The sequence below is a fragment of the Tamandua tetradactyla genome, chromosome 3 (assembly GCF_023851605.1).
Source record: "Tamandua tetradactyla isolate mTamTet1 chromosome 3, mTamTet1.pri, whole genome shotgun sequence".
NCBI classification, from domain to species: Eukaryota; Metazoa; Chordata; class Mammalia; order Pilosa; family Myrmecophagidae; genus Tamandua; species Tamandua tetradactyla.
Genome location: NC_135329.1, coordinates 176,726,664 through 176,752,584, shown reverse-complemented (window position 1 = coordinate 176,752,584; position 25,921 = coordinate 176,726,664). Strand labels below are relative to the sequence as shown.

The 25,921-nt window shown below is 42.4% G+C and overlaps 1 protein-coding gene across 4 annotated transcripts in view; it reads right to left on the bottom strand.

The window, feature by feature from the left end:
- Nucleotides 1-21,088, bottom strand: part of KIAA2012 (KIAA2012 ortholog) — a 140,579-nt gene extending 119,491 nt beyond the window's left edge. For 3 of the 4 annotated variants that reach the window (XM_077154724.1, XM_077154725.1, XM_077154727.1), the window contains exons 1-5: nt 20,952-21,088; nt 20,640-20,822; nt 19,178-19,462; nt 4,662-4,821; nt 2,452-2,607 (exon numbers count right to left, since the gene is read on the bottom strand). In XM_077154724.1, the coding sequence (XP_077010839.1) occupies nt 2,452-2,607; nt 4,662-4,821; nt 19,178-19,462; nt 20,640-20,723 (685 nt within the window). In that variant the 5' untranslated portion in view covers nt 20,724-20,822; nt 20,952-21,088. The remainder of the gene's footprint in view (nt 1-2,451; nt 2,608-4,661; nt 4,822-19,177; nt 19,463-20,639; nt 20,823-20,951) is intronic. The other variant, XM_077154728.1, reaches the window with a different exon arrangement.
- Between the last annotated feature and the right edge of the window lie 4,833 nt (nt 21,089-25,921).

The following is a 25,921-nucleotide window of genomic DNA, read 5'->3' as shown; positions in this document are numbered from 1 at the left end:
TAAAGTGATTTTTTCAGTCCCTGTGATCAGGGCAATTAGGCATTGTAATCATGCTTTAGAAACATAATCTACGAGGTCTATAATATTTACTGAGTGCATACTATGTGCCAGACACTGCATTATTTTATTTAACTCCTACATATAATCCAGTCAGGTGAAGGTGGACATGGTCACCCCCATTTTACAAATGAGGAGACTAAGACCCAGGGGGTTCACATGGGTGGAAGTCTGGTGTTAATGGCCAAATGTTTAAACACTATTCTCTATTACCTCCGTTTTCTGCCTGGTTGTGACTACTTCTTGATATGTTCATCAACTAGGGGAGTTACTTGATCCCTTAGGTGGGAGTTATTATCCACTCCCCAAATTGAACTATTGAATTCCACTGTCCAATAATTTTAGATCCTAGAAATCATAGTCTAAGGATGTTAACTGGAGATAAATTTTTGAAGAGAGGAGCCTTGAGGCAATGGCATGGACAAATGCCATCTGGGGAAGGGTAGTGGGTACCCACATGGGGCATGAAAAACTTCATCTCTTTAATGCCCCAGAGCCAATGGTCAGAGTTGTTGACACATATTAGAAAAGTACATAGAGATTGATGTATCAACCAAGGTATTAATCTACAAAAAGAAATACAATTGCCTGACCAGCATACTTTCTACAGACAAACTGCATGTAGACAATATTTGACTAGAAGACTCTGGTGCCTGGAGTCAGAATAAAGGGAGGTGTATGATTGGAGTGGTTAATGGCACCAGGTGCTAAAAGCCTGCCACATTCATCTCCTCTCATTTGATAGAACAGGTATTCTTCTTAATCTGAGAAGAACCCTTTCCAAAGTACAGAGCTTAGTCAGGCATTGCTATTGTTTCTGGAAAATTCCTTTTTAATTTCAGAAAATTTACCTTTATATTTTGTTGGACTTCTGTTCTTTCCTTTTCTTTTCTCAAAAACTCTGGTACCAACCAATTCTTTGGCCATTACTTCTACCCAGTCATCTTTTCCCATCTCCCTTACCAGAGGCAAATTCTGGCCCTTTAAATGCTTCAAATTTCCAAGAATGATATGGACAGCTTACAATCATTTTTATGCAATAATGAAGTAGGTCTTATAATGCAGATTTCATAGATGAGAAAATAGAAGTTCAAAGAGGTTAGGATGACTTGCTCGATATCTTATATCTAATAAGTGAAAGAACAGCTATTGCAATGCAGATTTCTGGTTTCAAAGCCTATATTTCTTCCACATGATGTTGCCATAAAAATCATAGGACCCAGTCTCACCACCCTCCCCCTCTCTACGTGGGACATGACTCCCAGGAGTGTGGACCTTCCTGGCAACGTGGGACAGAGATCTTGGAATGAACGGAGACTCAGCATCAAGGGATTGAGAAAAACCCTAGAATGAGCTGAGATTTAGCATCAAGGGATTGAGAAAATCCTCTCAACCAGAAGGGGGAAGAAGGAAATGAGACAAAGTGTCAATGGCTGAGGGATTCCAAACAGAGTCAAGAGGTTATCCTGGAGGTTATTCTTATGCATCAAGTAGATATTATCTTGTTATTCAAGATGTAATGGAGAGGCTGGAGGGAACTGCCTGAAAATGTAGAGCTGTGTTCCAGTAGCCATGTTTCTTGAGGATGATTGAATAATGATACAGCTGTCACAATGTGACTGTGTGACTGTGAAAACCTTGTGTCTGATGCTCCTTTTATCTACCTTGTCAACAAAGGAGTAGAACATATGGAATAAAAATAAATAATAGGGGGAACAAATGCTAAAATAAATTTAGTTTAAATGCTAGTGATCAATGAAAGCAAGGGGTAAGGGGTATGATAGGTATAATCTTCTTTTTTTTCTTTCCTGTGCTCGTTTTATTATTTTTTTCTATTGTCTTTTTATTTCTTTTTCTGAATTAATGCAAATGTTCTAAGAAATGATGAATATGCAACTAAGTGATGATATTGTGAATTGCTGATTATGTATGTTGTTTTATTTTGTTTCTTTATTTTTTTAATTAATAAATAAATTTAAAAAGAAATCATAGGACCCAAGAATGTTGGAGAGGAATAGATCTAAGAAATTATCTAAAAATATAGAGTCTAGATCTGCCCTGTGTAAATAGAAGCACTAATCACATATGGCTATTTAGATCTAAGTTAATTAAAATGGAATAAAATTAAAAATTCACTTCCTCCATCCCACCAACTACATTTCAAGTGCTCAATAGCTACCTGCGGTTAATGTCTTCTATAGCAGACAGCATATATTATAGAACATTCCATCATTGCAGAAAGTACAACAAGGACAACACTTGTCTAGACTAAACCCTTCCATTTTACAGATGAGGACAATGAAACCCAGAATCCCTTGATCTTATTTTGGGAAAGTCATTTGTAAGGTATTAAAAGTCCAGTGTTTGGGAACTGGTCATAAAATTAACATGTACCTTGATCATAAGATTTTCCTTGTTGAGTCCAAAATGGTGGGAAGACAGGCAGGAGATGGTATTTTGGGGGTACACCTGAAAGATCCTGTTGTGGCCTGAGATTCTTTGGTACATTAAGTTGACTGTCCTGGAGCAGCACAGAATCCTTGATGTATCCTGAAGGGTAGGTCAGAAGTTACTGGTAGAAGTAATGGTTGCTGGTCTGAGTTTTTGGAGATAACTACAAGGTTCTCCATTTGTACTAGTCCTGGATTTGGACATTGTCCATTAAGTAAGACAATTACTAGATAAGAGGATTTAAAGAATCAGATAGGACCCACGGATGCTTCTCTATCACATGCCTTAGGTGTTGTGTGTCACATGTGTGCTTCTTTTACTCCACTATTCCCAATAACTGGGTCCTCCTGGTGGAAGAAACATGGCTCCTTCCTTGGATTTGGGTAAAAGGCTCCTCCTGCCCCAGGAATTGATAGCAAAAGGTAGCAGATGTATCCTGCTTGCTTCCGTGGGCCTCATCATCAGCAACTTTCTCAATCTAGTCATCCTGCAAGAATTTATTGAGGGCTTACCAAATGGGCCACCCCTCTACCAGGCAGAGGTCTTTGCTAGATACTGAGGTTCCAGGCATATGTCCTTTATAAAGGCACTAATAGTCTATTGGAGAGACAAAGTTCGCCTGTGCTCCACTATGTGCCCTGAATGTCAATGTGACATAAGGTCAGAAAATGAGAAATTCAATATTGGTTGGAGTTGTTGGAGACTTGATAGAAGACTTGGACTTGAGGGGTGGAGAGGATTATAAAAGGGGTAAAGGAGGGACCAGAGAACACACTAGCATCACAAAGGCTGTGAGCTCTGAGATGTGGGTGGTGGTGGTGGGGTGTGTGGCAGGGATCATTGGGACAGTAGTTTCATACCAGCATCTCACCAGAGCTCCTGCAGTTTCAGGACCTTACCCTCATAGGTGCTTGGATGAGGAATTGTGGCAAAGGCACACATATGTCTTTTCTTAAAACACATGTTTTAGCCATATGATTCTCCCATAGACAAGTCTGAGACTTTTTTTTGTTGTTAAGTGGGCTCTCATCCTCGAAATTACTGGGCCTTCACTATGGGGCAGTGACCTGCTCTACCTTCCATCCTGCCTGTTGACAAACATCTTTGGTTAAGAGGCTGTTTCTACAAGTGGTAAATAAATAGAACCACCTGTACTCTTGTACTCTTGGGGCTGCCATGAAAGTGAAACCAATTACAGGATAAGCCCATATCTCTCATTTTGCTTCAAGTCACCCCTTATTGGAGAGAGAATTTCTTTTCTCCTCTTTGTCAGGGTAAACCTGTAAAGCAAAAGGAAAGTCAGTCTTCATCAGGTCCTCTCTGTGCTGGAGAAATGGCAAACAGCCAAGTGAGCACTGAGACATCTTTCTTCTCACCTCTCTCATCCCTAACAGGTTTGCCAAATAAAATACAGGATGCCTAGGTAAGTTTGAATTTCAGATAAACAATGAATACTTTTTTAGTATAAGTATATTCCAAATATTGCAAGTTTAGTTGTGTGTGTGTGTGTGTGTGTGTGTGTGCGCGCGCGCGTGCATGCACATGTGCTTAATCTAACAACTGTTTCCTGGTTCTCTTTTTAAGCCTTTGCAGAGTGCATTTGAGGTCTCCATTCAGCAGAGGAGTGTCCATCTCACTCCCAAGTGGATCGTGGTGGACAGCTGCCATCTTTAAGAGGAGGAGTCCTAGCATTTCTACTTCCTGGAGGACCTGAGATCACCTCAGATGGTGAACTAAGGAATAGTGGGCAGAATCTGGTGCTGGGAGTAGGAGAAGGAACTGGCTTCTTGTACTAGCTTTGCTTTTAACTGCCTGACATTGGGCAAATTACTTTGCTTCTCTGGGCCTCTTTTTCCTTATCTTGTAAGATAGGGTTGAACTAGAAGATCTCTGAGGCCTCTGCTGGGGAAGGTTTGGAAGAAAGTTCTGGCTTTGAATGTGGAGTGTGAGGCTGGTGAAGGGATTGAGGATGAAGGCTTCAGGCTGTACATACCTCTGCAAATGAGGGGGATGATAGAGGGCAAAAGACGTGTTGAGGTTTGAGGGCTACTAAGCTTGAGGACCTTTGCTTTAACCCAAAATGGGACCTGAAATTCTGGTATTTTAGTCCTTGATGAAAAGTATACTCTCACACCACCCATTTTCCCACTGACCTGCACACTGGAGCCTGTACATGGTGTCAGGGGGCCATTTCTGCAAAAGGCCTCGGAGGTATCTCTTGGCTGAATAACCAGGCTGGATCTGCCGCTGGGCTTGGCTCTCTGGCTGGCTTCGGAAGTGGAGGTATGGTTGCCAAGCTGTGTCTTGCTCCCTCTGTGGGGACACCAGTCAGGAAACAGCACAGCTGCTAAGCCTTGAGTCTCCCAGTGATACAGGCTGGTTAGCATAATCCTCATATGTAATCTGGGAGACCCCCAGAAGGTGCCAAAAGGCGCCAAAAGCAGATTCCTTGGCCAGCAGACATAAACCAAGGGCTCACAGAGTAAAGCTCTGGAAGGACCCTGCAGATTTGCAGTTGGAAGGAGAAAGAGAAATGACAAATGCCAGACCCCATCTTGAGATGGACCATCAGAAGGGAATAGGAAGCCTCAAAAGAAAACACATTACCAAGTTCAACCTGTGGAAATTATCTCAGTGCCTTAAAAAGAAGCTCTGTACAGCAATAGAAAGCTATCCCAACACATCAGCCCTGGCATTCAGCGTTTGTAAAATGAATAATGGGACAAACCACTTCTCATGTTCATGGGGAGCCTGGCAGTTTGAAAATATCTGGCTTGGCTGCATCTCATTTCAGTCTAAAGAAGATTTCCTGGGGACCTACCTGCCAAAATCAGTCCCACTGTGCAAGACATTGTGGAAAATAAATGTAAATAATGTCTTACTCTAAGGCAAGGGATTTATATTATACAAAAAAAAAACCCTCATCTCATTATAATCCTGTAAGGTGGACTGAATTAATATTATAACCACTTAAATGATGCAGAAACCCACTGAGGATGATCAGTTAAGCACAAGAAAAACAAAGAGGTGGTATTTGTATTGACACGACTCACTGCCCCACTCATCCATGGCAGACATCACTAATCAATCTTAACGTTCTTCTTGCTGAACTGATCCTGGTTTCAGAATCCCTCTGTTTTCTTAAAAAAAAATTTTTTTTGTGATCTATATAATTTGTATATAATGACATGCACAGAGCTTAGGTGTTCAGTTTGATAAAGTTTGACAGTTGTATACACCTCTGTAACCACCACATAAAACAAGGTATAGAACATTTGCCTCCACTCCAGAAAGTTCCCTCACGACCCTTTCCAGTCAGTGTCCCCCAACCTCAGTTAACCAGTATTCTATTTCTATCACTAACGGATTCGTTTTGTCTATTCTCGATTTTCCATTTAAACAGAATCATATAGTGTTTGTATCTTTTGTGCTCCATGATAGTGCTGCCCAGTGAGAATTAGCATGAGAGATGAAACCCATTTCCTGCCTTGGTCAAGCCGCTCAACCAAGGCAGTAGGGCTGAGATACAGAGTTTAAAAGGCTTAGTCAGTTAGCAGCGGGATCAGGACCAGAATCCAGCTTGATGTCAAAACAAGAAATAGATGGTTTCAAAGTAGATGCCTCAGTGAATGCCACAGAAAGTAAGGACTATCAGCCTAGAAAGGCTGACGCTTTCACACTTGTTAAGATGCTTTTGCTTGGAAGCAGTAAAGTCCAACTCAGTGGACTTCAGTGAGAGAATTACCTTGTCATAAGCTGGAGAGTTCCAGAGTTAGTTTATCAGACATTCAATCACATAGGTCAGCATCTTTTAACTCTTTTAGCATTTGTGGTTACAAGTGCTGATGTCCTGAAACCCATTCTACAGGCACCAAATCTCTTTCTACCCCTGCAAACAATCTTTTCACATCTGACTTACAGGCCTGCAGAGCCTGAACAACAGACATTTGGATACAACAAGTGGGTCCGGAAAGCATAAGCAGAAGAGTAGGAAGGAGAGAGCCTAGTGAGAAAGCTTAGGAAAGAGTACTGGACATAAAGCTGGATGTCTGGCTTCAGGGTGGGTTCTGAGATTCTGACCTTGGGCAAGCCCTGGAACCTCTAAGTGAAATGGAGCTAATAGCGTGGTATAGGGAGTGGAAAGTTCCTGGGTTTTGGAATCAGATAACCTAAGAGACACATTGCAGAGTGCCTGGAGATAGTAAGGGCTCAATACTGTTGGTAAATGAATAAACAAATGAATAGTTCCCATCCCAGCCCCACTTCTTAGTCATCTAAGATACATGACCTCATCTGTGATGTTGACATAATATCAACTTTTTAGTGTTTATTGATGGTGTAAGTGAAATAATGTACACTAGATGTCTTTCACCGAGCCAGCTTATGGTAAAATATGCCTCAAATATGAGCGTCCTTCCTCTCACCCCTCCAGGCCTCCACCCCTGCTTGCCTTGCACCACAGGATGTAATGAGGATAAGATGTGAAAGCACTTTCTGATCTCCTAGCCTTCCTAACAGTCCTGGAGGAGAACATAAAGTGAAGGAGATTGAACAGAGGCTTTGCGTTAAGAAGGGCGTGGCCATGAGAGCTAGCCTGACCCTTTTTGAGCACGTGTTCTTAGGCAAGATAATAACTGCTCTGATCTCAGTGTCCTCAGTATAAGGATTAAATTGGCTCAAGTATGTAAAGTATTTAGTACTCAGCACTAGCAGATATTAGGTCTTTTCTCCTTCCCCTTTCCCAGACTGTGGAAGACTATGCTAATTGCCTTCCTAAACAGTTCTTCTTCCCCTCATTTTCTTTTGCGAACAGTCCTCCAGTTCTTTGTTAACAGTACCCCTTATTCAGACTCCATTGCACCTTGGAGTGTCCATGTGACCCAGTTCTGGCCAATGAAACATGAGAGGAATCTGCTGGGGGCTTCTGGAGAGTCTTTGCTTCCTTAGCAAAGGGACAGCCATATAGGCTTGCTCACTGGCCCTTATCTTTCTGCCTTGAACAGGATTGACTTCTAGACTCATGGTAGACATCTTGTGTACATGAGCTAACAAGCATGAGAAAGAAAAGCCAACATTCAAAGGATGGTAGGGGGAAAAGATGGAGTTTGAGTCCTTAATGGCATTTGTGGAGGAGCTGGCCAAATATAAAGTTCCTACCCCCCACATCTGTTCTTTTAGATCATTACATCTCCTTATTGCTTATACCAGGGGTTCACAGAATTTTTCTTAGAAGTCCAGATATTAAGATTTTTAGGATTTGCAGGTGTGGTAGCATGAAAGCAGTAATAGATGGTATGTAAGTGAATTGTTATAGCTGTGTTCCAATAAAACTTTATTTACAAAAACAGACAGCAGGCAGGATTTAGCAAGTTAGCCATAGTTTGTCGGTCCCTGATTTAAACCACTGAGATCAAGTAATCTGTTACTTGCAGCCAAAAGTCATTCTAATTGACACATAATGACAACATGGGAGCAACAGACCCCACGCTGCTATAGACTCAGGAGTAGAGAAAAAGGCCAGCATTGCAATGCTCCAGATGTGGAGTGCAAAACCACTAAGGAACATAGCAGGCTGGCACTGGAATTTTTGACAGAATGTGCAGAGGCTGACATCCTGATGCTAGGCTGGACAGAGGCACAGAGAAATTGAGATTGAATAGGGAAGATCTGACCCTGGTGGGGACCTGTGGTAGGGGATATACACAGGGAGAAATGAAGACATTAAGTGTGGTCAACCTAGTATTAGAATTACTAAATTTTAAGGATAAAAAAATCAATGATTCCTGAACATTAGCCCAGAAATATCAAGCAGTAATTCAAAGCAGCAAGGCCGTTCTATAAGTATTGGAATGAAAATATCTTTGAGATAGAGTTAGGTGAAAAAATAGAACAGTACGCATACAGACATATATACATACAGTTATACAAATGTATGTTTATTTTTGTTTATGTATAGAATATTCCAAGACAGATACACAAGAAACTGTATTAACCGTCCTAATAAATCAGGCTACTTATAAAAAAATTACAGTAAACGCCTAAATTATTTAGCTCTTTACCTCAAAGTACATGATTGATTTGAAACAAATGAAAGAATTAAATTGAAATAATAGAAAAGAAAAAATAAAGGTGTTTATTAGATCTGTAGAGGAAAGCTGGTGTTCTAAGCTTAAAAGTTATAGAAATAACAACAGCAACAAAAACCCTACAGATCTGATTACTTGAAAAACTGATTTCTAAATGTTTTGTTTGTTAATTTTTTTAAAAAATTAATTTAAAAAGTTTAAAAAAAAAAAAAAGAAAAACCTTCCTAAATACCCTAATTACTTAAGGCAAATAAACTGGAAAAGAAAAAAAAGATCAATGATTCCAATTCCCAGAGGAGGAAAGTGATGCCCAGAGAGGTACAGGTTACTCGCCCTGATTCAGAAAGGTAAACAGTGAACCTGGGACTCTAAACCATAACTTCTACCTTTACCTTTTTTTAGTCCTCACCTTAACTAATAACATCTTCCTAGATCCTATTTACAAATTGGTTCCTATCCGTAGGACTGGGGGTTAGGATTTGAACATTTCTTTGTAGGGGATGCGATTCAGTCCTCAGCACTGAGCAATATTCAGCTTATTTACTCATCTTTTCAAATATTTATTTAATAAAGAGTGAGTTTCAGCCATGAGTCAGATATGAGGGAAATCAGGCAAGACACTTTTGTCACGTACTCTGTAAGAAATAATGGGGTTTCCCTGAGTTCCTATTTGTGTGTGTGTGACCTGCCCTTGGCTTTTTTTTTTCTTCAAATTTAATGCATGTTTCCTTACATAAGTATCATCCAAACTTCACTTTTTCACAAATGACTATTTCTGCCATCTCTGAATACCAAATGGGCTACTTACTTAATTTTGAATGGTGTCAAAAAATAAACATAAACTTGGTGAAAATGCAGGAAGATTTACATAGCTTTAGAGTATATTCCCTCAAGATATTTTTTTTATTAATTAAAAAAGATTAACTAACAAAACATTTAGAAATCATTCCATTCTACATATACAATCAGTAATTCTTAACATCATCACATAGTTGCATATACATCATTTCTTAGTTCCCTCAAGATATTTATAACTACAAAGGGGGAAAGAGTAATTTTACAGTGCCCAAAACTGACTGAAACCCTTTGAGTGTGGGCTGGACTTAGTGACTTGCTTCTAATGGACAGAATGGAGAAAATAACCGTACGACTTCTGAAACTGGCTCATAAAAGGCATTGTGGCATTTTCCTTGCTCTTTCTCCTGGATCACTTGCTGTGGAGGATGACAGCTGCCATGAAATAAAGATGCTCAAGCAGCCCTATGGAGAGGTCTCCTTGACTGGAAATGAAGCTTCCTGCCAACAGCCATGGGGAGTGTGCTCCTCCAGCTCCAGCCAGGCCTTCATTTGACTCCAGCCTGAGCTAACATCTTGACCACAAATTCATGAAAGACCCAAAGCTAGAAACCCCCTGCTAAAGTCCTCCCAAATTCCTGATCCACAGAAACCGAGATGATAAATGCTTCTTGTTTTAAGCCACTACATTTAAGATAATATGTTCCATTGTAACAGATAACTAATACCACCTGAACCAAGTGATCAAAATTAACATCACCAGTATGATTCAAATTGACATTATGTGCCTCCTGATATGATGCACTCGGAAGAACACAATATCACTTTCCTAGTGTTCCTGCCAAAAATGCATAACCTGACTATAGGAAACATCAGACAAACCCAAATAGGGTATTCTACAGAGCAACTGGCCTGCACTCTTCAAATATCAGTGTCATGAAAGTCAAAGAGCTGTCCCACATCAAAGGACACTAAAGAGACAATAACTAAATGCCATGTGTGATCCTGGATTGTATCCTTGACCAATTCAGGACTTTAGTGAAACAAATGGCAAAATCTAGTAAGGTCTGCAGAATATATAATACTATTTTATCAATCTGAATTTCCTGATTTTGATAACTGTAATGTGATCATGTAGGAGAATGACTGTTTTTTAGAAAACACACAGGTGTCCCACTCAGTCCATTTTTTCATTAGACCATGCAATAAATATTTGCTGGGCACCTTCTCTGTGCCAGGCACTCTGTTAGGCTCTGGAATATGGAGCCATTAGACCCAAGGTCTTTTCTGGGTAAATCAGAATCCATTTCCTCCCTGTAAGTCTTTGCTTCAGTTGACTTCTCTCCAAATGCATTTAAGACTCAGCCTCCTCTGAAACTTTGCAGCCCCTGTGCCGATGGTGGAATGAGTTGTTTGCATGTGGACAGAACTCATTGTTACTTTTTTCTTAGGGAGTATCTGTGAAGCACCAATGTGATTCTGGAGCTTTATTGGGCAGCTGGCTCAATGACGCAGGGGATTGCCAAGAAGAGATAGAGAATTCCTTCTCCTGGGATTTGCGATATTTAGATACAGTTTTGCCTAGAGCTTGGGAACTGATCTTGGCCTCTGTATTACATTTCTATAGCTGTTGTAATAAATTACCACAAATGTGGTGGCTTAAACAGGATTCATTACCTTACAGTTCTGCAGGTCAGAAATTTGGACTGGGTCTCACTCAGTTAAAATCAAGCTATTGACAAGGCTGTGTTCCTTCTGGAGGTTCTAGGGAAGAATCTATTTCCTTGCCTTTTCCAGACTGCTGCTTCTAGAGCTCCCTGCATTCTTTGGCTCAAGAGACCCTTTGTCCTTCTCCTACATCAGCAACATTGGGCTGCGATCTTCTCAGGCTGTCATCTCTCTGGTTCTCCCTTTTGATTCCTTCTTCCACCATGAGGACCCTTGTGATTCCACTGGGTTTACCTGGTTTATCCGGCATAACCTCCCTATTTTAAGGTCAGTTGATTAACAACTAAATTCCATCTGCAGCGTTAATTCCCGTTTGCCATGTGAGCTAATATATTCACGGGTTCCCGAGATTAGGTCATCGTTGAGGGGTCATTACCACAGCCTCTTTAAGCTTCTTCTAGTCTTCTGGTTTCTCTTAGTAATTTGTTGCTGTTTTTCTGTGAAGTGAGTTAACAACACTATACCTCAGTGGACAATCTGAAGCATTGAGGGGGGCCCAGGGCCTCCTTAGGGCTACTGAGGCCAGTGGGGGTTAAATCCATTCACTCATTTCCAACACATAGAATAATATTTTAAGTCAACAAAAGCAAGCTCCAAAAGAGTTTGTGAATACAATTACAACCTCATGAAAGCGTATCTTATATGTACATGTATTATGGTGGAAAGACTGGAAGGAAATACATGAAAAAGCTAATAAAGGTGGTATTAGGGTATTGAGCAGAGATTCCAGATTCCAGTTTTTCCTTTTCTTTTATAATCACATTTTCAGTAATATGGTTAAATTACATGCATAAATACAAAACATGTTAAAAATTAATTTGGTTCATTGTACCCAACTGCCCTCATACGTATTTCTCCATTCCCTCTCTGACATTATCCTCGACCTCCAATCACCCACTCAAAAATGACTCTAAATCATAAAAGGGCAAGCAGGACAAATTGGGAGACAGAAGGGAGCCGGGGAGGGAGTTTCTGGAACAGGGAAATACACACGACAGCAGGAGACTGCTATGGATGGTTTTGGGTTGCTCAGGCCTGCCTTGGCTTTGCCAGTCAACTCCAGCTTCTGAAATGAGTAATTAGTGTGCTCAGAGAAGCCTCTTATCCCACTCGGCAGCGAGCGCTTCCTTTAATGAGGGACTTGTCCAGGCGGGTCTGCCTTCCCAGTGCCTGCCAGGCCTTGGGAAGCAGAGAAGCGAGGGGGAGCCCCATGCACCTGCCCCACCCCAGCACTGGCTCTTCTGACCACCCTGTCCCAGGGCTGAAGGCTGAGGGTTTGCGAGTGGCAGGGGCTTAGTTCCATGAGTGGCAGAGAGCCAGGATCCCCAGAAAGCAAGGCCCAGATGGTTGGCTACCTGTTACCACAGAGAATGGCTTGGCCTTTATGTGCAGCAGTCAACAGAGGGTTAAGAGGGAAGCCCAGAAAACCCCACGACTGGCAGGCAAAACCCTTCACTATTTGGCCGCTACTACTTCTCCAGGTTTATTTCCAGCTAAGAGCCACTCCTTTCTACTTACATTCCCTGATCTTCCTCTGCCTGCTCAGCCGTCTAGCCCTTCACTCACCTACACCCAGAAAGTCTCTCCTACTTATTTTTACCATAAGACCTAGCCCAAATTCTTTCTCCTCTGAGAAGCCCCTTTAGATTTTCCCAGGAAGAGGCAATCATGATCTCTACTTCCTTTACATTTCCACAGCCTTTTGAAAATGTATTCTAGCTCCTCTCAGAGACTGTCTTGTTTCCAGTGTCACTAGGGCACAAATCTGCCTGCCTGACCAAATTGGACAGAGGCTATTATCAAACACCTATTTGTTGAGCATCTGCTATGTGCCAGGCACTGACTAGTTATAACTACCCAGATGTTAGCTCAGTTGAGTTGAGACCCAGGACTTTCCTGCTGACCACCTGTATTCTGCGGTGCCCAGTCCAGCCTGGATGTCCTCCTCTTAGCATAGCTGGTGTCTCCTCTACCTCAGTCAACCTTGCCAAGAGTCAGTACGCTTCAGCAGGGCCAAACTTTAAAACAAAGAAGGAGCTCCCATTGTGTCATCACCTGTGCAGGTGAACTGGCACCAGCCTTGGATGCAACTGGAGTAGATGTGGGGGAAGGGGCTGGGGTGGGAAGGGAGAGAGGGTAGGGTCATTTGCAGCTGTGCTTGGAAAGCTTTCTCCAACCTCCCCCTCCTCCCTCAGCTAGCCGCTTTCTCTGCAGATTTAATTTCTGGGATTCTGTGCAAATTATATCCTCTTTCCATATTTCTTTGGTGATCATGTGTTCCTGGACACCAAACCATGAAGTCAAGAATCGTGAAGTGGTCTGAATTTCCCCATTGATACAGTGTTTTAACAGGTCTTGATTCTTGACCAACTCATTCAGCATCAAAGATTTGACCAGCCTTATGTCACAAAAGCAAAGGTACAACAACTTGAATTGCAAAGAACAAAATTAAGCTCCATTCCTATTAGAGCTTAATTGGCTAGGGTCTGCATACAAGCTCTATCACTTACTAGCTGTGTGACCCTAGGAAAATTACTTGACCCATCTGTACCTGGATTTCTTCATCAGTCAAATGGGGGATGATAAAAGTAAGTCCTTTATAAAGTTGTTGTGAGGATTAAATGTGTTAGTGAGTGTCAAGGTGGACTGGCATATAGTAAGTACTACAAAAATGTTAGCTATTATTACAAATGCTCTCTGTTAATTATACAAGGGAAACTCTGGGTGAAGTTCATAGGGCCTAGAACAAAAAGGACTCTACTGGATTATACACATGACTTAAAGTGAACAGGCTACCTATAACCGAGGCTTATTTTGTTGAAAATCTGATTTGCTTTCATAGATATGAAAAATGTTTAAGGGATGTGTTGGAAGACAAAAATTCTATCTCTAATGCTGTTAAAGCAGCGATGCTTCTTTCTCTGGGGCAAAAGGAGTCTTTAAAATCATATATCATATATCTCTGGCAATCATCATTAACTCTAGGGTTTAAGAGTGAGGCTTTAGAATCAGTGGACTGGGCTCCAATCTCAGCTTGCCCACTTGGGTATGTAAGTGTAAACGAATTAGTTCACTTCAAGCCCCAGTTTTTCCTCCTATAATATGGAGATGGTGGAGGCACGCAGCTCCTACACTTGTGCAGAGTGACTGCAGATATGTAATTGAATATGGATAATATGCATGGCATACAATCAGCACTCAATAAGTGTTACCTGTTATTTACTCTACCTTTGACCTCACAGTCAGGGTTAAGCCATGTTTCCTACCTCCAGGTTGATTGAAGGCTAAGTACAACTACTCGGGAATTGCTAAATGGAGGGCACTAGCTAAACGTTGTACAGCCAAGAGGCTGTTTCTTCCCGCTCCCCGCCACATGTTGATGACATCAGACATTTCTCACATCTCAAAAAAAAGCAACAAAACAAGTAACAAGTTATTAGCCAGGACTTGCAAAGGGAACTTCAAAACTGTCCTCTTTATTTTTGGTTGACATGATAACAGATAATTTCTTTTTCCTCCTACTTTCCAATATTTTCCTACTTTGCATGGTGAGCCCATGGACATTGGCTGAATTCACCAACTAAAATTTAAGTGGCTTGAAGATTGAGATATGGGATAAAATAGGCCACATAGGATGATGGGGATAGTAGAACAAGGCTGACAATGCTTTAGGTGTAACGACATTTATAAGAAAGCTGACAGAAACAGTACAACCTTGGTTAACATATAATAATCTAAATCCCATTTCTTCCTCAACAGTGGAGAACGGGATGCTCTGTGGATTTAGTACTTTTTAATAAATTATTTTTAATGTTATTTAATCAATACCCCATTGTTGGACATTTTAAGCATATCACTGGCTTTCTAAATTTCTAAAAATGTAATAAATACTAAAACAATGTTTTAAATGTGAATTGCATATTATTTTGGATGATTTGGCAGGCACTTTAGGATTCTGCCACCTTTCAAAAGCATCATTATGACTGTTGTTTAGATATTGTCCCCAATTCTGGTCATTTAAATTTCGAAGCTCTATGATTTCTAAATAATGGAAAGCTGAATGAATTAAAGGCCTCAAGGAGAATGGTTTTAGCTGTGGGAATGTTTGAACAATATTTCCTTCTGCTTAAAAGAAAACCCACATATCCAGTCTGAGAGCACCGACACCTAATCTCTTGGCTTAACATTTATCTTTGCTCATTAAGAAGTTGCGCCATCAAGAAAATTAAAGTGTAGGTGTATGTGGAGTTATAAAACCCTGACGCACTGCCACCTGCGCGTCATCAGATCCACGTACAGAACCGCAGACGATGTGAGATGCTTGAGACATTTGACTGCCCCCTTCCCCCCCCCCCCCGCACCCCCCGCCTCGATTCTCACAGGTCTGGGCGGGGGTGGGGTGGGGGTGGGGCTGAGCTTGTAGGTTTCCTGATTGGAGGTGGCTCAGCCAGTAGGAGCCTCCTCTCCGCGGCACCACTTTCCCAGCTAGCCCCGCCCCCACCCTCCTCTCCCCTCCCCACTTTGGCTCTTTTTACTTTGAGTGTGGGGTTAACTCCTGAACTGTACTTTTTGACAAAGAAATCTCGCCCCGAGGAACAGATGGCGTGACTATTCCTGGGCTCGATTTACAGCACTGCTTGCTCTTCCCTTCCCCTCCTGATCCTCCCACCGGCTCTTTGGAGACAACCTCTCTCTCTTCCACTTTCCACCTCCTGACCCACGGAGTTTTTATTTTAATGACCCACGAGATTTTATCTTCAAAATTCCGTGACTTCTAAAAAGTAATGTCTGGAAAAAAAGAAAAGTATAAATAAAAATCTGACATAATACCACCCACTCACTGTTAAAATTTTGGTGTATATTCTCCTGTTGGTGTATAATTAATTAAATTTTAAAAATTGGGAATAGAGAGGCAGTGTTTTCTACATCGCCTGGTTTCAGATTCTGATACAATCATCCACTTGGCTGCGTAAACTTGAGTAAGTGACTCAAACTCTCTGTGCTTCAGTCTCTTCACCTTTAAAATGGGACAATAACAGTACCCACCCACAGGATTATTAGAAAGAATAAATGAGTTATGCATGGGAAGCACTTAGGACAGTGGTAGAAATAGCAAGTCCTCAAAAATGTTACTGGACGTAGATTGTTTTTAAATCATGAATACTAAGTTGTAACCTGCTTTAAAAAATATGCTGCAAACATTTTCTCATTTCATTCATGACTAATGCATGACTATTGGCTATCTCAAAATCATTACATGACTGTACCATTATTTAATCAACGTTCCATTGTTGGACAATTATTGTTTCTGTATTTTGCTAAGTAATAAATAACCCATATATCTTTGGGTACATCTCTAATTATTTCCTAGGGCAAATTCCTAAAAGTAGAATGCTGAATCAAAAGATATTTTCAAAATACCCTCCAGAAAAGTCCATGCAAATTTGTGCTCCTAATGCATATGACTGCTCATTTCCCCAGGCCCTCCCCGGCACCAGGTATTACAATTCTTGCCAGCCTGTAGTTTTAACAATCAGATGGTCCTCTCTATTTTTCAAAGCTCTACTCTTCTGAGACGCTCTTATTTTTATTTTTATTATTATTTTTTAAGATGTGCTCTTGAATTGCTTCCCCCTCATGTTTTAATCTATTATGTTCTCTAATCTCCTTAAATTCTTTCCCCATTATTCTTTCAGACCTTGTCTTTCCTTTCTGATTTCTTCACACCATTTCCCTTCTACCCATCTGGAGATGGACTGTAAGCAGAATGCACCAGGCTTCCAGTGGTACTCATCAAGCACACAGGAACTTCTTTTCCTTCAGTAAATCCAAATCTAACCCCAAAATGAAGCTGCCCAATCTGGACTCATCTACTTTATAACGTAATAAGATCTGTGTTGCTAGAAGTATTTAAGCCATTTGACAAGCGGCTGATAACTGTGGAAGGTATTCTTACTCTGGGCAGTAAATCAGCCTCGTTATCAGTCAGCATCCAATCAGGAAAAGAGAAACCATGCCGAGGACTTACAAGCAGAAGGAATTTAATTTAGGGAATTGACTACACGGGTAACTGAATTGTTCCCAAGCCAAACAGATGGTGAAACACTACAGAGACGAGTAGCATCAGGAAGGCAGTACCGCCCTTCCTGGAGGGACAGAGGAAGAGCTGGTGGGGTCTACCTGAAGGAGCCTGTCTGTTGGGAGCTGGAGCACAGACGATAGGCAGATGTTTCTCACCACCCGAGGCAGAGAGGGAGGGGAGAAATACCCTGGCTTTTTCCTTCTTCCCCCTCTCCAATCTCCTTGCAAAGCTTCCCATTAGGAAATTCAGACAGAAGTGGGTTGACATAGATGTTTGTGAACTTGTAGCCTGGGGTCAATCTCCTTGTGATATAGGGCAGAGTAGAAGGGTGAGGAGTGAGTGTGAAGGCAAGTGGCCAAGGCCCAGCACGTGGCAGACTCTGGGGTCTTGCCACGTGCAGACACATTAGGGCAAAGTGCAAAGCACGCTGACCCTGCAGAAGTAGGCAGTCCTAGGTTTGAATTCTGGCTCTGTTGTTTACTAGCTCTGAGGCCTTGGGCAAACCGCTTGACATTCTTTGAGCCTCAGTCTCCTCAACCATAAAAAGAAGCCAAGATGAAACATATCTCACAGGGTCGTTGTGAGGATTAACTAAAAGTATAGGTATAAAGTATTGTAAGTATTCGATGGCAATTGGTTTCCTCTTGCCCATGAATTTATGATTTTGAAAGACAATTGGGCACTTGGTCAAGGTCATCAAGCCTTTCTGTATTTTGAAAGATGGGAAGGGGGCAGAGGAGTCTTTTCCTTTTGGAAGCTCTGCCTAGGGTAGCATAGGTAGTAAATTGTCCAATTATGATACTAGGGGATGATCTAGGAAACACTGAAAGTATTGTGCATGATTGAGTCATTCATTTTCAAATATTTATGAGTACTCACTATTTTCTGGAAATGATTTAGACATGGTCCCTGCCCTCAGGAGATATTAGTCCATCAGCAGTGATAGTTGGGAAAAGAGATAAATCACAATGCAAGATGGTAAGGGAATTTTCACAGAGGAGGGAACAACAGGATATCTCTGCCTAAGAAAATGGGAGAGGTGAAGAGGAGGTGATATTCAGGTTGAGTTTTGAAGGATTAGCAGGAGTTTGCCAACAAGAGAAATGTGTGCAAAAGCACAGAGACACAAAAGGGGATGGGGTATTACGGGAACGGTGAGCTATTCAGAAGGGTGGGGCCTTGAGGGGTCCGTGGTATAGGTGGTAGACAAGTGGCAGATGTGGGATGAAATGGAGGACAAAGCCAGTGTATGAAGGGCCTGATGTAGGAAGCTAATAGCTTGATCCTGTGTGGAATGAGAAGCCAGCAGAGACTTTTAAACGAAGGAGTAACCCACCATGTATAACCTAAGTTTTATAAGGTGCACATCTCAGCCTTTCTCATGGGCTCAGCCAAAGGGCTGATACCTGCAGTTATGTAAAATGGGGACCATGTGGACATCCCACAAGGCATTATAAAGTCTGGTCAGAGAAATGAACTTAGGGTTTTTCCTTTAATATTAAATTCAGAATGGAAAAAGTCATTAACTTATCCTGCAGATGCTGAAGGGCTCTAGGTGAATATTTAAAATATTCCCCCCTCTCATATCCACAAAGCCAAGAGCATCAGAGGTGCCACGATGATGCCTGTGGTTTGGAGACAGGATTTCAAGGGTTCTGATGAAATGTCTGCCAGCCCAGGTCTGTCGGAATGCTGAAAAGGACTCTGTGTTACTATAACTGAAAGGAAAACACAAAATGATAATAATATAAACTTTTATGCTTCCAAGACCTCTTTGGCATGCATTATCTCATCGCATGCCTCATGACACTTGTGCAAAGCAGGTCAGGGCCAAGTAAAACCCTCGTTTTAGAGATGAAAAAAATGGAGGTCTGAGGAGTTCATATCTTTCCTAGGTTAGAAAATATACCGAAAGCTACAACTGAATTTCTAGACCAGCAGGCCAGTGCCTTCCCCAAACCTTGGACACTCTGCCTACCTGATCCCTTCCGTATGCCAGGATAGCTTCTTTGAGATCTTGCAGTGTGTGCAGTTCGAGCTCCAGCCTCTTCCTGTGGCCTTTGGGGCAATAAGGGCCCTTTCTCCTCTCCTCGGGTGTCCATGCTGATATGGCTAAACCTTCTGAATAGAGGATCAGGGCACCCTTTCTAGTGCTGAAAGTTTTAGGAAGGAAGAGGCTCCAGGAGTCCTGGCTGGCATTGCCCTCATCGTGGGGTTTGCTGGCCAGGACATAATCTTCTGGGGACTTCCAGTTCAAGTAATCCTGCAACGAGAAGAAACCACCCTGAATTGTCCACTGTGAAGGCCCTTTCGGAATAAATAGTCCTTGTGCAAAGTGACTTTTTTTAGTTATAGATTCTCCCTTGGTCATTACGTAGTACCGTGGAACACAATTGCTGTTCTTAGCAACTGATTTTTCTCTCCAAAATTGGTAGAACCCAGAGCATGGTTCTATTTTACTACATACAACTTTGAGGAAAGCCATTCCTGCCTGGAGGCTTAAAGGGGGAGGCGTGTACATTACAGGCCAGTTAAAGTTTCCTGGTATGCAAGTAAGTAGTCAGAATTATCAAGGGCGGCAGATAACTTTGAAATTAGACCTGGACTAGCTGGCAGTTTAAATAAGAGAAAACTATTCCAACCCAACATCACTTTAGCTGTACACAGGGAGAATTTCTATACATTCCAGATGCTATGTAACATTACCTAATTTGGCTATTTAGGAATCCGTAAAGAGTTACTACATATCTTGTAAGTAAGTAAATACCATTGGCCAAAGAGGTCCTTTGAAACTTTGTATGTGTTTTAATACAGCAAAAGTCACATATCATGACAACTACCATGACAATGGAAATCTCTGTGTTACACAAAAGTTTTTCAAAACATTCCTGGTGTGTTTCTTATTCCTGGTGGGATTCAGTGAAACAAAACTTTAATACGACAGGGGAAATTTGCCACCTCTTTAAATTTTTCTAAAGTGAGAGATCTTATTTTTAACCTATGTTAAATATGATTCCCAGGAATCGAATTCCAGAAAGTTCAAGGAAGCCACTGAAAGGGCACAGACATCCATAGCATTTCAGCTACAGAGAATGGCTTCTCAAAACCAAAACCACCATCAGCTTACCTAGAACCCAGGTGGAAATTCTGGTTTTGAACCAAACCATCTGAATTCCAGACAATCTGGAATCTCCTTCAGTCTAAAGAAAAGGAGGCTGTGGGTGGGTATGCAGGAGGGAGGAAGCAGGCTGCAGTGGCAATCTTGGTGTGTCGGTGATACCTCCTTGAGTTTCATCAAGGAGAAAGGATGTCTCAGTCACCCCCCCCAACACTTCACTGCCAACACACATGAAGATGTACATGGCTTCGCCCCCAAGTGGAAAAATACGGCATTCTTACCCTACCCCCAAAATGGGCCTTTATGCAGCTGTAAGACTTACCTCTGGTTCAAAATAGACTTCCAACTTCTGTTTGTTTTGGACCAACTTTCCATGTCCCCGGCTGAGGAGAGAGAGAGTGAACATCTTTCGCCGCTAAACACCCCTTTTTAAGGGCAGTTCATCTTGGTTTTGAAGGCTGCAGACTGGTCACACCTCAGGACTTCCTAAGCTCAGCAGCTGGCCCTAGGAGACCACAAACAGTGGGCCTTTTATTAAATACATTTTCCCCTCTTACAGCAGCTTCTTAATAACAACCAGTCACACAGTTTAGACAGTATGTGTCTTTGTCGGCAACAAAAATAAACCGCATACCCAGACTCCTTCCAGCCTGGATGATCTGCTCTCTGGGCAGCCTCTCTCCCCCTTTGCCTGAACCCTTGTTGTCCCTCGCCCCGGTTGCCCTGCTACGGCCGGGCGGGCCGTGTGCATCTGCAGAGCCGGCCACAGCACCATCCTTCTCATTGTGCACGGAGGTTGTTTCCTGGTTGCCATGGCAGCACAGGGACATGCAGTGCCTTCAACCAGCTGAGGCCAGGCCGAGACTGCCGAGGGCAGTGCTCCTTCACTGGGGGGGTCAAATGTGCACCGAGGGGACCAGGCTCCGATTACGCGTCCTGATTGCGGGTGGGGGGCTGGGCTGGGTTGTATTTTCCTGCTGCAGTGCTAATGCTTCAAGAGAGTATCTTCCCCTTTCTCCTGATATGTGAGTCTGTTATGGTCAACTAACCGGTAACAGACTCAGAAGAGTCGCCAGGTCACCTGAAGCAACCCCTGCCAGTGACATTTTCCTTGGCTGAGCTCCAGCATCCCCCTGACTGGCTAGCAGTGGTTGCTGCCTTGCATGAGCGAGTGGGGGATACTAGGAACCTCCGGGGTCCTCTGTACACCTAGTTATCAACAGGGCCCCCTCCGCCCCCCCCCCCCCCAGAGAGGGGGGTACTTTGGAAATATGAGTGGGAGGCATTTTGGTTGTCTCAATGACTGGGGGACACTGCTGGCAATTAGCAAGCAGGGGTCAGGAATGTTAAATGTTCTGCAGTGGGAGGGACCGCCTTGCCTAATGAAGAACCGTGCTGGCAGCACTCCCTTTGAGAAGCATGGCTATGGCCTGGGCTGCTTGGTTCTCTTGGGTGCTGACACTGTAAGCGGCATAGGACAAGGGAAAGAGGGATAAGGAGCAAAAAGATCTCACACACATCCCCTTTATTTTTGTAAGCATTTAATTTAAATATAAAATCTATATCAAAGCATTCACAAATCTTAAGTTTACAGGCTTGATGAATTTTGCAAAGTGAATTTACTTGTGCTCAAGAAACAAAATATTACCAGCTCCACAGAAGCTTCTGTTGTACCCCTGAAGCATATACAATGGCTTTTCAATTTGACCAGCACCTTTAACAAATGGGCAAATTTCCTTTAAAAGATTTTAAGGAAATAATTAAGGTTTTAGGAAGAGTAGGGCTATAGCAAGGCCTCTGTGTTTAAAGGTCTCTCTCAAAAAGAACCTTTTACCTATGATCTAAGGACCTGTCTTGGCCTGGAACCCAACCTCCCCGTCATCTGTGAGCTGAAGTGCCAGGACAATCTTGCAGGACTGCCACGTGCATAAAGGAAGTCCAGCAAGTCCCCAGGCCTTTCCCATCTCCCTATGTGGCGGTGCCTTCCCGAGAGGCAGGCTAAGTCACAGGGGAGAAGATAGAGGACAAGCTGTAAAATCACATTTGAGCTGGTCATGAAGGGGCTTATCATGGGGAATCAAGATGACAAATGTAGACGTTCAAAAACTGAACTTAGCACTTTGTAAACTGAAAGCCGGGTCAGCGTTATTGGGGAGTGACTTTCTCAGAGGAGATGCCCCCAAATCCTATAAGACTGGAGTTCTAAAGAGTTTACAGGATGCTCAGCTACCGTTGCTCCTTCCTTTCCCCTTCCCCACCCCTTCAAAGTGACTAAAGGAGCCTTCAACAAAACTTCACTGAGAGGGACTGTGTGACACAGTCCCTGCCCTAAAGGAACTCCCAGCAGAGTGAGGAGATAGACGTGTGCGAGTTGGTGCCTCAAGTTCGACGTGACAGCTGTGATGATGGAGGTGGAGAGGAGTAAGGTGTGTGTGTGTATGTGTGTGTGTGTGTGTGTGTGTGTGAGTGTGTGTGTGTGTACAGTGAAGATGCACAGTGTGGGCACCGTGGAAGGCTATGAAGATGAGGGACATTAGAGTGGTCTTTAAAGGACAGTAGTTTGCTGGGACAAAGTGAGGGCTTGGTGAGGAGGAGGCAGGAGGCTTCCTCGGAAGAGGTATGGACACGGAGATGTGAGTGTTTTGAGGCAGGGGCAACTTCGGGGGTACAGCCAAAGCCTTAGGCTGTGTGAACAGAGATGAGGCTGGGGAGACCCAGGCCAACTGACTAAGGGCCTGAAGGCCACATGTTCTCTGCTAAGACATTTTGAACTTTATTCTTCAGGTATTTTTTTTTAAAGCAGGGGAATAATGTAATTAAGATAACAGTATAAAAGATAGCTGTAAGGAGAGATGCTTATATCATAAACTTCTGGGTGGACAGTCAGAACCATGCAACACAGACCAATCTTCCCTGGGAATTAAATGAACTTGTCAGATAAGTCAGGAACAATCACTTGCTGAATGGCCTCAGAGTGAGTCATAGAAGAGGAAACTCCATACCAGATGCAATGAAATACAAACGCTGCCATTTTGAAGATGCCATTTCTGTGGAATGACCATAAGATAGCCTAAGAGGAACTCAAGAGAGCCACTGGGACCCAAATGAGAACCATTATTGTCATTTTAGCCAAGGGATTACTCTAAATTTCTCCAGTGGAAATTCTTGCCCCAAGCTCACCTGACTTTGCAGTGCTAACTCACTCATAATACGTGAATGAGGACCCCAAGAAGTGACTATCTGCGTGAACATCTCACTTGAGAAAATACCCATGTGCCCATCTGGCCTCTCAACCCTGTGGCAAGATTACCAGGCCTCCCTGGGATTTTAATCTCTGAGCAGACTGACCACAGCCCAAAGTGGGCCTTTCCCAACTGTTGTGTTTACATCCATGTTATTTAATATGGACAATGAACAGATGCACAGATCAATTAATAGACATTTAAAAGCATTTACTCAATCCCCGCAGCAGTTTATGGAAAGTGCATTTAGAAAGCAATCGAGGTTATTGCTATTCTAAAGTGCTTGGGGATCCCAGATGAAAGGCCCTTGTAACTGGAAAGTATTTATAACTCAAGAAGGAACCCTCCACACCCATGTTATACAACACCAACACCATCTCCTGGCATGTCCAACCTGTCAGCCCATGCAGCACGTCTGTCTAAATTGCACTGTAAATTCTATAGGGTGGAGACCTTGTTTTTATGGTTTGTAAAGCATTGTGAATAACCATGGTACTCTGTAAACAAATAGAAACCACATGAAACAAAGAAAAGAGATGTTATTCAATGGCCATGTCCCCTGTGTGTCCAGGAATCCATCCCTTGCTCCAAAGCATATAGAGTAAATGGATGCCATTCTGGGGAAATGGTCCATGGAATAGTGTCAGGATCCTCATCCCCCTTTAAAGAGTGATGGTGATAGTGTTTTCTAGTTATTTTGTTCGTTATTCTTCAAGGGCAGCCTACAAGAATAGTCATGGGCATTGCCTTTTTACCTGAAGAGAGAAGGTCATTGCACAGAGAGATTAAATGATTTGCACAAAGTGACACAGCAAACCAGAGATGAAATGGAACCTCCTCCAAATTCAATTCTAATTCCACTCTGCTGTCCATTTCACTTCCGTAACAGAGCAGTGGCAACTATTCACAAGACGTTACATCATGGCTACAACCCAGTGGTCAGGAAGTGGCTGTGACTGTGGTCACCACAGTGTGCTCTGCAGCCACGAAGCTGGTGACTGGACACACTGGGTGTCCAGTGTGGGTGGCTGTGACTGCCTCTGAACACTCGTATCAGCCCACCCTGCTTATCCTTACTTTACCTTCTGAAACTAGTTGCGAGAGAATCTAAGAATGAAAGTGTCCAGCTTTCTAACCTCTTTTACCCCAGGGAAAGTGTAATGAAAGTTGATAGAGCCATCCACAGGTGTTTATCATAAGCACCAAAGATAAGTTGCATGAATCAAAACAAAAGATTTTTTTAAATGTGGGTTTGCATATGTCAAACCCCTAAATTGCCTTGCATTATTACAACTCTTTTCACTTGCTTGTGTTTTATACCCTCAACTAGACTGTAAGTCTTTGAAAGGTAGGGACTACATCTTATAAGTCTTAGTACTTTCCTTAGCACCCTTTGCATCTAGTAGTAACTGAATAAATATTTGTTGCTTCTTTTTTAGAACCCCCAAAGGGATGTATAATTATCTTTGAATCAGTATGAAAGATACATGAAAGAGGAGAATTAGGTCGAAGCCTGCTTAGTAGCGTGCCTATAGTACAAAGCTTAGAGCCAGCCATAGGTTAGGGACCCAATCAACACAAAGCAAATGCTACAAAGCTTAGGCTATAAAGGCTGAAAAAGTACCAACAGAACCAGTATGGAAGAAACAACCTCTAAACTTGCTGGAGGAAGCACAGACTTTGTGAGGATTAGTAACTTGGCTTGTTCAGAGACTAAGGGCTGATTCCTCATGTGGCTCAGTTCAGTTTTGAAAGAAGAAAATGGAAAAAGTAATAAAGAACATTCTAGAATCATAACAAGGGAGAAAGTGTCACTCTTAGTTCCTTTCTCTCTTTAGGTATAAATTACGGCCCCTAGGTCCCTCTATTTCAAGAAGAAGGGGACTGGAGATCTATTTACTTCAGATCATCCCTAAGAGTTTACTTTGGGACCTAAAGTATTTAGTTACGTCTTTGCTCAGGGCTTCATTTTATTAGTAAGAGTGCTCACAGTAATTGTGTGCTTTTAAATTTATGATGGGGAGACGGTAAGATAAGAAAAGAAATGAAAATCACACATTCTGGTTCTTTCTCACAGGGAAAATCAATCACAATTCTTTTTGGGGGAGGAGGGCTCACAATTCCACAATTTTAGGTTTTTATTTCTAGCTGCTCTAAAGTACTGGAGGCTAAAAGAAATATCAGCATAATGATTCAGCACTCATACTCATTTGTTAAACCCAACCTTCTCTGTATAATTCCACCATCACCTTTGATCTTTCTCCCACTCTTTGGGAGTATTTGGGCTATGCCCATTCTAACATTTTCACATTGGAAGGGGCTGTCGATAGTATGGGATAGGGGGATGGAACTAGCTGATGTT